General features: G+C 43.5%; 1 protein-coding gene across 1 annotated transcript; it reads right to left on the bottom strand.

Moving 5' to 3' along the window:
• Nucleotides 1-271: 271 nt before the first annotated feature.
• Nucleotides 272-5,598, bottom strand: LOC146355476 (vomeronasal type-2 receptor 26-like). The gene is made up of 4 exons (XM_084832559.1): nucleotides 5,383-5,598; nucleotides 4,582-4,809; nucleotides 2,760-2,886; nucleotides 272-1,236 (listed from the first exon to the last, which is right to left on the bottom strand). Exons 2-4 carry the CDS (start codon nucleotides 4,765-4,767, stop codon nucleotides 326-328), a joined length of 1,224 nt encoding a protein of 407 aa, XP_084688685.1. The 5' UTR covers nucleotides 4,768-4,809; nucleotides 5,383-5,598; the 3' UTR covers nucleotides 272-325.
• Between the last annotated feature and the right edge of the window lie 5,934 nt (nucleotides 5,599-11,532).

Here is an 11,532-nt window from a genome sequence, read left to right as displayed (position 1 = left end):
AGATATAACATGAAACTACTTCTCATACTGTTTCCATGAAGATGGGCCCCTGGAGTTTAAAACCCTTCCTTAATGCTGAAGGCGATGTGGGTCACATCCTCTAACACACAGTCAAACCCAAACTTCCCCATCCTGGGACCCCTCAGATGTGCTGGAGATCTTTTGGCACCAGCCTGCCAAATTTTGTCAAAATTCATCTGTTCTTCTTCCAATGCAATTGGAAAGAAGAGAGATTGGTTAGAATAGCTTACAAATGACGTTCACTCCCAAGGCATGTACATTGGTTTTTATTACCACCATGCTGTACAAAATCAGTGTATTTCAATCATATGCAGTCTTTTGGTTTCATCATTAGATGCTCCTTTTTATTCAGATCTGGCCTCAGTACAATAATGTAGCATTTGGGGATGAAGATGCAACCCTGTAATCCCAAACTGGAGGCCAAAATGGAGAAGACCTGCACAGCCACCATGTCTTTGCCTTTGGTGCTCAGGTAGGTCGGCACAAAGGACACCCACACACTGCAGAACACCAACATGCTGAAGGTGATCAACTTGGCTTCGTTGAATGCCCCAGGCAGCTTTCTGGCTAGGAAAGACACCATGAAACAGATGGCAGCTAGAAAGCCCATGTAACCAAGTGTGATATAAAGCATGATGGTAGACCCTTCATTGCATTGCAGGATGATCTGCCCAGGTTGAGAAAGCATGTCAGAGTCTGGAAATGGAGGAGAGATTCCAAGCCAGACAATGCAGGTGCCAACTTGAACACTAGAGGAAGACATTACAATAGAGTTTGCCAAACTGCTCCCCAGCCATTTCCTCATCCTGCTTCCTGGCTTGGTGGCTACAAATGCCACCACCACCATGATCGTTTTAGCCAACAAACAAGAGATGGCAACCGAGAAGATGATGCTGAAGGCAGTTTGTCGAAGAAGGCAGGTCACCTTCTGGGGCTGACCAATGAATAGGAAGGAGGACCAAAAGGAAAGCAGGAGAGAGACGAGGAGCATGTAGGTGAGGTTGCGGTTGTTGGCTTTGACTACTGGAGTTTCTCGATATTTAATGAAGATCACTAAAAGAAGGCCAGTGGTGAGGGATAGGAAAAGGGAAAAGAAGGTAATGATGATCCCCAACATTTCTTTGTAGGAGAGAAAGTTGATCAGCTTCGCAACACATTGATCTCGGTCCTTGTTTGGATGTTGATCATCTGGACACTTGTAGCAATGGCCTGCATCTGAAGGAGAAGGAGAAGGAGAAGAAAGACTAGCTGCAGCATTATTATAATCCAGCCTCATCCAAGCAGTTGTGCCCTGAAAACGTTTTGGACTACAATTCTCAGTGCTGCTAACCATTGAAGATCATGATTTCGACTGATGGCAGTTGAACTCCAGAATATCTGGTTGGAATTAAGTTGGGGAAAGCTGGTACAATCGATTTTACATCATTCTTAGTCAGTGGTCTATTACAGCCTCCAAAACAAGGGTGTACAGAAAATAGATCTCCAGATGTCTTGGAATTCAAATCCCAGCTTTGTCTCCATTGTCCATGTTAACAGGAGCTTCCGGACATTGAATTCCAAACATTTGGAGATCTACTTTCTGCCCACCCCTGCCCTGTAAGATATGTTTAGGGTGAAAGCATAGACGCCATGAGAGGAAAGGGAAACCAGGATGCATGAGAGGAAAAACAAACAAAATGAATGAGGGTTGAAACAGGGACAGATTTCAGAATGCTATGCCACAGTATGTGGTGGCCTGTAGCATTAAACAAAGATTAGATACATTCATGGAGGTCTATCAATACCTTGTGATCATGGTCCCTATATGGTCGGTTCCCCATCCCTTTTCATCGTGTGCCATGTCTTTTTATATTGTAAGTCAAAACATGTCCCCGGCAGGAGAGGAGGTTTCGCAGCCGGAGGGACGGGGTGCCTCCCCCCCGGCCAGAATTTCAGGGGGAGGGACGGGGCACCTCCCCCCACCGTGAAGCAAGCTTTGGGATCAGGTAAGGGACTTTTGTCCATCCCTACGTTCGTCTCACTGTGGGAGAGAGAGCTGCTGCTTACAGTTAGAGCGATCTGTGTCAGTTAGTTGGCTGGATTTGTGGGGTGTGTGAGTGTGTGTGTGTGTGTATGTCTGTGTGTTGTACTGAAGCTTGTTCTTATTCTTTCCCACCCAGCCCTTTTCAATTCAACTATTCCCATTCTTTCTTTTCTAGATAATTTGTTTAGAAAACCAGAAACACCACTTTCCACCGTTCCTTGCCTTGCTCTTTGGCTTCACCACCATCACCACCCACCCACACGGCCCGACCCTTCTGAAACATTCAACCATTCTTATTAGTTCTCTCTCTCTCTCTCTCTTTCTTTTTTTCTTTCTTTATCTCTCTCTCTCTCTTGTTCTTTCTTTCTTTCAAGACACAAGAAAAAAATAAGTACTTTTAGTTTCCTTGCCTTGTCCTTTCGTTACCCCTCCCCCAACATTCTCAATTCAAATCTTCCTTTGTAGTTTCCCCCCGTCTTTCTTGATAAATCGTGTAAAACAGTGTGTGTGTGTGTGTGTGTGTGTGTGTGTATATACATATATACATATATACACACACACACACACACACACACACACACACAGTACTTTCCTTCCATTCCTTGGAAACAAAAATGCAGAAAGGAACCTGGCTCTAAAACAACCCTTCCCAGGACATGTCAATACATGTGGGGCCTGTTCCTAAAGAGCAGCTCTTGGCTCCAGAGTCACCCACCTTCCTGAGTGGAGATGGTTCCTTCTGGACATGGGACACAAGCATAGCAACAGAGGGGCTCTCCTTCCTTAGTCAACTTGGCATATCCAGGCCGACAACTTTCAGTACATCGAGAAAAAGGCATGGCCTATCCATGAAGAGAAGGAGAATGCAGGAAAATTTCTTAGTCTGAACATTTAATATATATATATATCAGTAGAAACTATACATTTGTGTAACAGGGAACTTTTTGTTAGTGCCCCCTGGCTCGTTTTTGGTGGCTGTTCTCCTGTTGATGGAACAAAGGCAGAGGCAGTCTGAATCTGGTGCTTGAAATGAACAATTGAAGGCACAATCCTATGTATGTCAAGACAGAAAGATGTCATTCAACTCTCAGCACCCTACAGTCAATATGGCTGTCTGAAGCATCCTGGGAGTGGGAGGAACCTTTTCTGTCTAAACCGGCTCAGAATTGGGCCCTTAATCATCCCTAATCCACCCATTGCACATGGTTACAAAAATAAAAATAATCCCAGAAAAATATTCCTCTGGTTGGGGCCCAGATTCTTCTGTAACAACAGCAACTCCCATTCTACAGAGAATAAAATGGCTTTAAAATGATGCGTGAAAAACGGTGCGGGCCAGCCAGCCACAGAAGAAGAAGAAGAAGAAGAAGAAGAAGAAGAAGAAGAAGAAGAAGATATGCTCAGACCCACACACAGTGTTTGGAACCTAGCAACAAATTGCGAGATTGTCTGAATTCCACCTCTTTTAATGACCTCAAAGAATCACCTGCCATATTAAAGATGAACAAATTCACTTTGGGCTATGTTTTGTAGGCATCATCAGATATCGTTCATCAGATACATGGACCCCTGTTCAAACCTATTCAGAAATAAAAAGAGAAGCTGCACAGTACTAAAATTCATCTTATAATTGTCTCCTCACAGGTTAAGAGGACTGGATTACTCAGGACTAAGTATGGGAAAGCATAACTGCAAGGCTGAGTGTGGTGGGGTGCTATAATAAGAAAGGATGGACGGGAGGATATTTAACAAAGAAAATTGCAAAAGACATTAAAGGCAGGGTTTCAAAAATGTCCAAAAGGCAGTGAACAAAGACATTGTAACACTTTCAAATTAATATATACAGAAACCCCTCTCATCCTCATTCACACACACATATACTAACAGATCCACCCCTTTCACACAGAACACCCATGCCTTAAAGCAAATTCAGGGCCAACACCTGCACAGGTGACTGAGACATTGTCATACAATTGTGCACATGATGTGATGCAGGGGGATCTCTTTCCCTATACGGACCTGCTTCCCTGTCCCCTCTGCTGCCTTCTGTGAAATGGGTAATTTATGATGGCCATGCCCACCAGAACAGCCATTACGGGAATGGGCAAGCCTCATCATGGAAGGCATTTTGTGACAGCCCCCACAAGAGTTTGCAATGTTTCAAATATGCCTTGTAAACAAACTAGGTGAATAGTGGCCTGGCAAACTTCACAGCAGGCCTCCAAGTATTTTTTTGAATGATGCTAAACCTTTTCTATTTTACTCACTGTTATTTTAGTATAAATTAATGGGTTGGGAAGCACATTCCTAAAGTGTTATGTACAATAGTGAACAAACTGATAGACTTTAAGGCTGCAATCCTATGCCCACTTACCTGGGATTAAGCCCAAATGAACTTAATGGGCAAGCCTTATTGAACTCAATGAGACAAAATTTGCAGTACACATGTATTGGATTGCCTAGGAAGGTGTAGCAATGTAATAAATAAACAAATAAAGTATTAAACGACATCAAATGAAATGAGTAGTTTCTCCTACCTGGTTTAACATCTTGGGCCACACAATGGCATTCTGATCGATGGTGAACTTGATCTCTGAGGAGGCCTGTCTCTCTATGCTCCCAACATCCACTCTACCAGTGGACATATTGGGAAAAACCACCCAGTTGACTATATGAAAGTCAGATGCCAGTTCCCCATCCTCATCCAAATATGCTCCATCCATGGAAGTGTTGTGAAGATGGAATTCTCTCAGAAAAGGGTGTAACTAGAATGACATAGAAAAAGAAAACACTGAAGAATTTCTGGAAAGTCTATGGTACATCTTGGGTCTACCCATTTGAAGCTGTACTCTACACTGATTCTTCTAGGCCACTGAGACCTGTTTAATTATTATTGCAGGAATATGGTATCTTAGTCTGTACACAGAATTCCCAGTTGCTAGGAGAGCTCTATTCACAGTCAAGCAGATATTTCCTTGAGGCTATGTCACTCCAGGCAAAGTGGGCAGTTCTTGTAAGTGTCTAAATCCATCCAGATAGTGATTACAACATGACAAATAGACAATGATCTGTACCTCCATACCCAGATCACCAGAGGAATATCATCTGATACAGCCATGATGACCTAAGCCACTCCCAGCAGGGCTGCCTCTGCATGAATGTTGAAGTGCCTCAACAATCTTATCTAGGAGACCCCAGCATTAAGAAATGACACTCCCCTCGCGCCCTCCTGGCTAGGTCAGATTGGAACATTGTTGAGGAGCTGGGTAGGAGATACAGCTATGGAATCCCCTTTTGGTTGTTTGCAGATTTTCTAGGGGTGGACGAAAGTCACTTACCTGTCCTCGAAGGACGTTCGCGGTGGGGGGGAGGCGCTTCGCTGGTCCCCCCACGAAGTTCAGGCCGGGGGGGGAGGCTTCCCGCCTCGGCCTGGCCGAAATTCAGGCCAGGGGGGAGGCTTCCCGCCTCGGCCCGGCCGAAATTCAGGCCAGGGGGGAGGCTTCCCGCCTCGCCCGGCCGCGAACGCGAAAGTTAAAAAAAAAAAAACGCCCCCTGACGTTTTCATGGCTAGATTTGCAAAGTCAGCCATGATAGGCTACGTCAATCGTCACGTAGCCTATCAGGGGTGACTTAAAAAAAAAAAAAAAAGCGCGTACGCTAATGGCGGCCCCCATAGGGAGCCGCCATTCGCGTTCCTTATTTAGTCGCTGTAGTCTACGTAAATCTTTACGTAGACTACAGTGACCAAATAAGGAAGGGGAATGGCGGCTCCCTATGGAGGCCGCCATTATCCGTACACACTTTTTTTTTTTAAGTCACCCGTGATAGGCTACGTGACGATTGACGTAGCCTATCACGGCTGACTTTGCAAATCTAGCCGTGATAGGCTACGTGAATCGTCACGTAGCCTATAAGGGGGCGTGTTTTTTTTTTCTTTCATTGCAATGGCAGCGGTGGCAGCCGGTCGAAAGACCGGCTGCCGCTCCCGCCTCACTCGAACACCTGCCGAACCGCCGGCCGGACCAGCCACCGGGAGGGACATTCGGTGAAGGTAAGTCCCGTCCCGTTTCGGGGATTTCTCCCCGAAACTTGTTCGGGGGGCCGAACACGTTGGCGCTCGGCCCCCCGAAGTTTCGGGGAGAAATTCTCCGCCAACCCTAAGATTTTCAAAAGAATATTGACTGAACAAGGGAAGGCCTGCTGACTGATACACTAACTCTGTGTACCTGATACACTAACTCTCCCACTACATTCCTGTCCCCATGTGGGTTCAAATCCCCACTATGGTTTCTCTAAGAAGCTCACTAGATTGCCTTGGCCAGACACCAGCACTCAGCTTAAGCTAATTCACAGGGCTGTTTTGAAGACAAAGATGGGGAGGACAATATGTGTACCACCTTGAGCTCCTTGGAAGAAAGGCAGGGTATAAGTGTAATCAATGAAAGAAATGTGTGAAGGAGAAGGAATACCTTCCATGGCTGGAAACTTTGAAGTGCCTGCTTCTCTCCACCAGCCATCCTCATCCCATTTGATCGGGATGAGTGTGCAGCATGAAAGGTCCATGCCACAGCCTGGATGGAACTGTAAACACTGTAGGAGTCTTGAGATAGGATCCTTTCAATCACATCCCGGGGCAGGTTCTCCCAGGTGTCTTTCTCTCTGCATCTTTCCCAGACTTTCCCAGACAGCACATGACTGGTATTTGAACAATGAAATGCGGTCTCTACAAAATGCTTGATAGCAATGGCAAATGATTTGAAATTGTCATATTGTGTCCGTCTGTCTTTCTTGATTGAGAAGGAGAAAGAAACTTGGTTGTGCTGGAAATCAACCATTAGGTACATCAAGCTGACGCTGACTTCCTGAATAGCTGTTGCAATCCAGACTTTCCCCATATTTTTTTTTGTCATCCGTTCAGCTCTATGCATTATCAATACTACAGTTAATATGATCTGAAAGTCCACTGGACAAACAACTACATTGACCTGGGTTTTTATCAAATATGAAACTATGGTCATCCTCTTTCTTTGATCCAGCACTGTAATGCTTTCCGAGAAGGCAATGCAAATTCCGTTCCTGATCACCACAGGTGTGAAGCTGCTCATGAACCGTTCTCCATTGTCATTGTCTGGAGCCAGGAGACTGATCCAAGTCCATCTGAAATGCAGGAGCAGTTTGACAATCCCCAAGTATGGAGGTTCTGGTTTGGGGACCATCCGGTAACGAAAGGGGATCTTTGGTGTATCCTTGGGACCTTGACTGACAAAGCCATAACTGACCTAGTAAAGAGGGGAAGAGATTGGGGATTTTCAAAAATAATATGCATCTTCACATTTGAATCAGTGAGGGAGAGCACACACTTTTGAAAAATATACATAGAAATGTGCACTTTCCACATTTCAACTTTCAAAAACAGGTCAAAAAGAAAACCACCTTTGTGGTTGATTTCGGAGAATTTCGGCAAGTTCAAAAATCACTGTTTCAACCATCCCTTCCCAATTCCCAGATGGTAAACTGATCAAGCTGAGAGAAAACAAACTTAGACAAGAAAGGTCACGACTCAAAGCAGACTGACTCCAAATCAGGCTGAGCAGAATGGGGCCAGTTTCCAAAGCACTGAATCGGGGTCACTGCACAGTCAAAGTGGGGGTCAGTGTACACCTTTACTCTGCAGCCGTTTCCCAACTTTGCCCCAGAAAGATTGCCAGGGGCACCTTGTTCTAGGATGCCTTGCTCAAGTTCCAGTACCTGCGGCGGTATGGCTATGGACACCAGTTGGTGGGGAGTATGGGTGGGAGGGTGCTATTGCTTCCGTGTCCTGCTTGTGGTTTCCTGGTCGACAGGTGGCTGGCCGCTGTGTGAACAAAATGCTGGACTAGATGGAACCTTGGTCTGATCTAACATGGCTCTTCTTATGATCTTGTGTTCTTATGATGGGGGTGGGGGGAATGGCAAGGAACTTTGTGTTGTGTTTTTGTCATTGGACATAAATTACACAACAAAAAGCAGACTCATGTCCACAAAAGTATTTGTCATAAGAAATAGACAATGTTTTCAGATACACAAAATTCTTTGTTACTAGAAAAATGAACGTTGAGGGAAAATCAATCCAAAATTTCTGCAGAATGCCTTTGCAGTGTTACTGTTAGGAGGCCTCCATCTGGAAGCATGCTTAGGCTGGATTTAACCCAATATCAAAAGCTGAATACTCACTGCACTCTTTATCCTTTCAAACTGTCCTGTGCAGAGGATACAGTGAACAAATGAAATAAGGGTGTATTCTGAGGAATAAGCTAACAAGGACGCAACTGTAAATAGGTCAAGTAATAATAGCGTAATATTAAAACAATATGAACACACAATGAACTTCATGGGTCTTAGTGACCTATTTGAAATAGATTGTTGGAACAATATAATTATACATATGAAAACAATATGAATACAATTGTACATACATTGGAAGATGACAGAAGCATCAGTATCACAGCTATATACATATAACTATTATAATTAGTTCAAAGGATCTCAAAGTCCATCCAAAAAGTGTTACAGGAATCTGGTGAAATCCTATTTTGCATATGGGTTGCTTCTTCTGGTGAATAATAACTGTAAAGATATTGAGATCTATAGTCATAGGTATATGCACACATATGCACACCCAGGCACACATGTGTGTGTGTATGCATATGCACATACGTACACACACAATGTTTGTTATATTTATATTCCCACTTGTTGTCAGTGTGTCCATATGTTTCTGTTATCTCTATCCTTCCTAAAATACACAAGCCTGGTTTTCCACCTCCCGGTCGCCCGATTGTCTCGGCTTCTAATTCTATTTTGGAACCTGTATCTAAGTATCTGGACTATTTTCTACATCCTTTAGTCATCACGATTCCTTCATATTTGAAGGACACCAGGGACTTCATTAACAAGGTGGAGGGCATGAAAATTCCTCCAAAGGCTGTCTTGGTAACTATTGATATCAATTCCTTATATACTAATATTCCACACGAGGAGGCACGTATGATAGTTGAAACTTTTCTTGCTACTAATGACAATCTTTCTCCCCCCACATATTTCCTTATGGAATTAGTGGACATCATTCTTGAGAAAAATTATTTCAGATTCTCTCAACAATTTTATTTTCAAGTTAGGGAAGTAGCAGTGGGGAGTCCTTTTGCCCCTAGTGTGGCTAATTTATTCATGGCATCCCTAAAGGACACTGCAATATCTAACGTTAACATCAATCCATTTTATAAGTATTTTCTTTTTTATAAACATTATATTGATGATATTTTTCTAATATTTTCAAAACAAGACATTTTACATCAATTTTTGACCTGGATCAATACCATACATCCCAGGATAAAATTTCTTCTCATTTTGATGCACTGAGTGTTTCATTTTTAGATACAGAGGTATACTGCAGACAAAATCATCTCTACATTAGAGGATTGAGAAAACTGACTGACAGGAATTCTCATCTGCATTTTGAATCTTTCCACCCAGTGCATCTGCATAGGAATTTACTATATGGACAATATTTATGTCTCAAGAGGAACTCCTCAAAATATCATGAGTATGTGAATCAAAAAATACTATTTAGGCAACAACTGGTGGATAGGGGATGCCCAAGGAACATATTAAGGGATGCTGAAATACGAGTCAATGCAGTCCCTAGACCTATCGTAGGTACAATTGTATTCAAATTGTTTAACAATGTATTATAATGTTCCAACAATCTATTTCGAATAGATCACTAACGCCCACCGGGTTCATTGTCTTCCTATTGTTATAAAATTATACCATTATTTATTACTTGACCTATTTCCAGCTGTGTGCTTGTTCGCTTATTTCTTTTCTGTATTCTCAGGAAGGCAAAACATTTCTCAGACCATATTCAGCTCCTCTGATGAGTGCTGCCTGTCTCCCACCTTGCATGGTGATGCCCAGCTGAATGCCACCTCCTGGTCTTCCCTGGAGAGACTGCAAAGTGGAAGTAGACCCAGCCTTTATCCTTCACCAACATTTGTACCTGGGGGACTTTGTAGATTTCCAGCATGCTTGAAATCCTGTTGGAGATTCCAGGGTCAGACCCTTCAAGGACCGCCAAGAGCTGATTCTGTCTCCCACAGCTGAAGTTTGGAACACTTCGCTCCCCCACAGACAGAAGGTCTACCATGGCTTCATAAGTCATTCTTGCATTGAAATAGTTCTCATAGACATTGTAGCCCAGGGTGACATTGGGCAAGAGCCTTTGATTGTGGTTGATTTCACGAATGCCAAACAAGAACGGGAGGATGGACCAGTACTTCATACCCTCGAAACTGCAACAAACAAAGGTGTCCTCAGATTTTCACCCAAAATTCCATAGAAGGATATCCAATTTCTTCCATCATTTATTAAAACGGCCTTTCTAGGAAATAGAAATCTCAACATTTGACTCTTAGAACTAGAGTCCCAGTGACACTAATGCAAATTTTCTTCCCAGTGCAGAGAGTGGAATCAGGGGGTGATTTTTGTTGGGATCATGATGGGGGGGGAAGGTTACACCCCCCTTCCTCGCCCTTTCTATTCAGGTGCCTAATCGTTCACCCTCCATGGCATCTATTTGCATCATTTAAAATGTGCATGTTAGATGCAAAAAACCCAGATACCTTGTCACATCTGGTTTGGCCCTCAGACTACCACTGACTCAGAGCCAGAGTCCAATTCAACATTGTTTATCCTAGCATGAGAGGTTCTCCAAATGTCATTGTGCATAGCCCTAGGCAAGCAAAAGGCCCTGAACCAGAAAACAGGGGAAGATGTCTTGAAGAGTTTGAGTATTATGAGATGGGGGGATGCTAAAGGATGAGGGCTAGTTTTTAGGATGTTTGCTAGTTAACATTGAAAGTTGATGAGAGAAGGAGCAGTCAGCCTCCAAACTAGAAAGGAAGGATAAAACTAAGGTAGCCAGGTGATTTTTTTATCTCCTTGGGCTACCTATGGTCACCGTAGACACACTGCAGTTGGGAAGGTAATTCCACTCCCTTTCTGGAGTTATGGTGCCTTGCATAAGTATTCACCCCCATTTGACTTTTCCACATTTTGTTGTGTTACAACGTGGAATTCAAATGGATTTAATTAGGATTCCTTGTCACTGATCCACAACAAATAGTCCATACTGTTGAAGTGGGGGTGGGGAAATCCACATATTTTACAAAACAATTTACAAAGAAAGAACAGAAAAGTCCCCATTGCATAAATATTCACCCCCTTGCTTTGCTATCCCTAAATAAGCTCTGGTGCAACCAATTGCCTTTAGAGGTCACATGGTTTGTTGAATGGAGTGCACCTGTGGGCAATTCAAGTGTCAGGCAATCTCAGAGTAAATGCACCCTTTTCTGAAAGGCCCCAGAGTTAGTGGGAGAGCATATCTAAACACACAACATCAGGAAGACCAAGCAGCTATCACAACAACCCTGAGATAATGTTCTGGTGAA

The sequence above is a fragment of the Heloderma suspectum genome, chromosome 2 (assembly GCF_057233095.1).
Source record: "Heloderma suspectum isolate Gila_16-S chromosome 2, 16-S_ref, whole genome shotgun sequence".
Taxonomy (NCBI): domain Eukaryota; kingdom Metazoa; phylum Chordata; class Lepidosauria; order Squamata; family Helodermatidae; genus Heloderma; species Heloderma suspectum.
The sequence above is the reverse complement of the archived record's forward strand: the minus strand, read 5'-3'. Positions and strand labels throughout refer to the sequence as shown.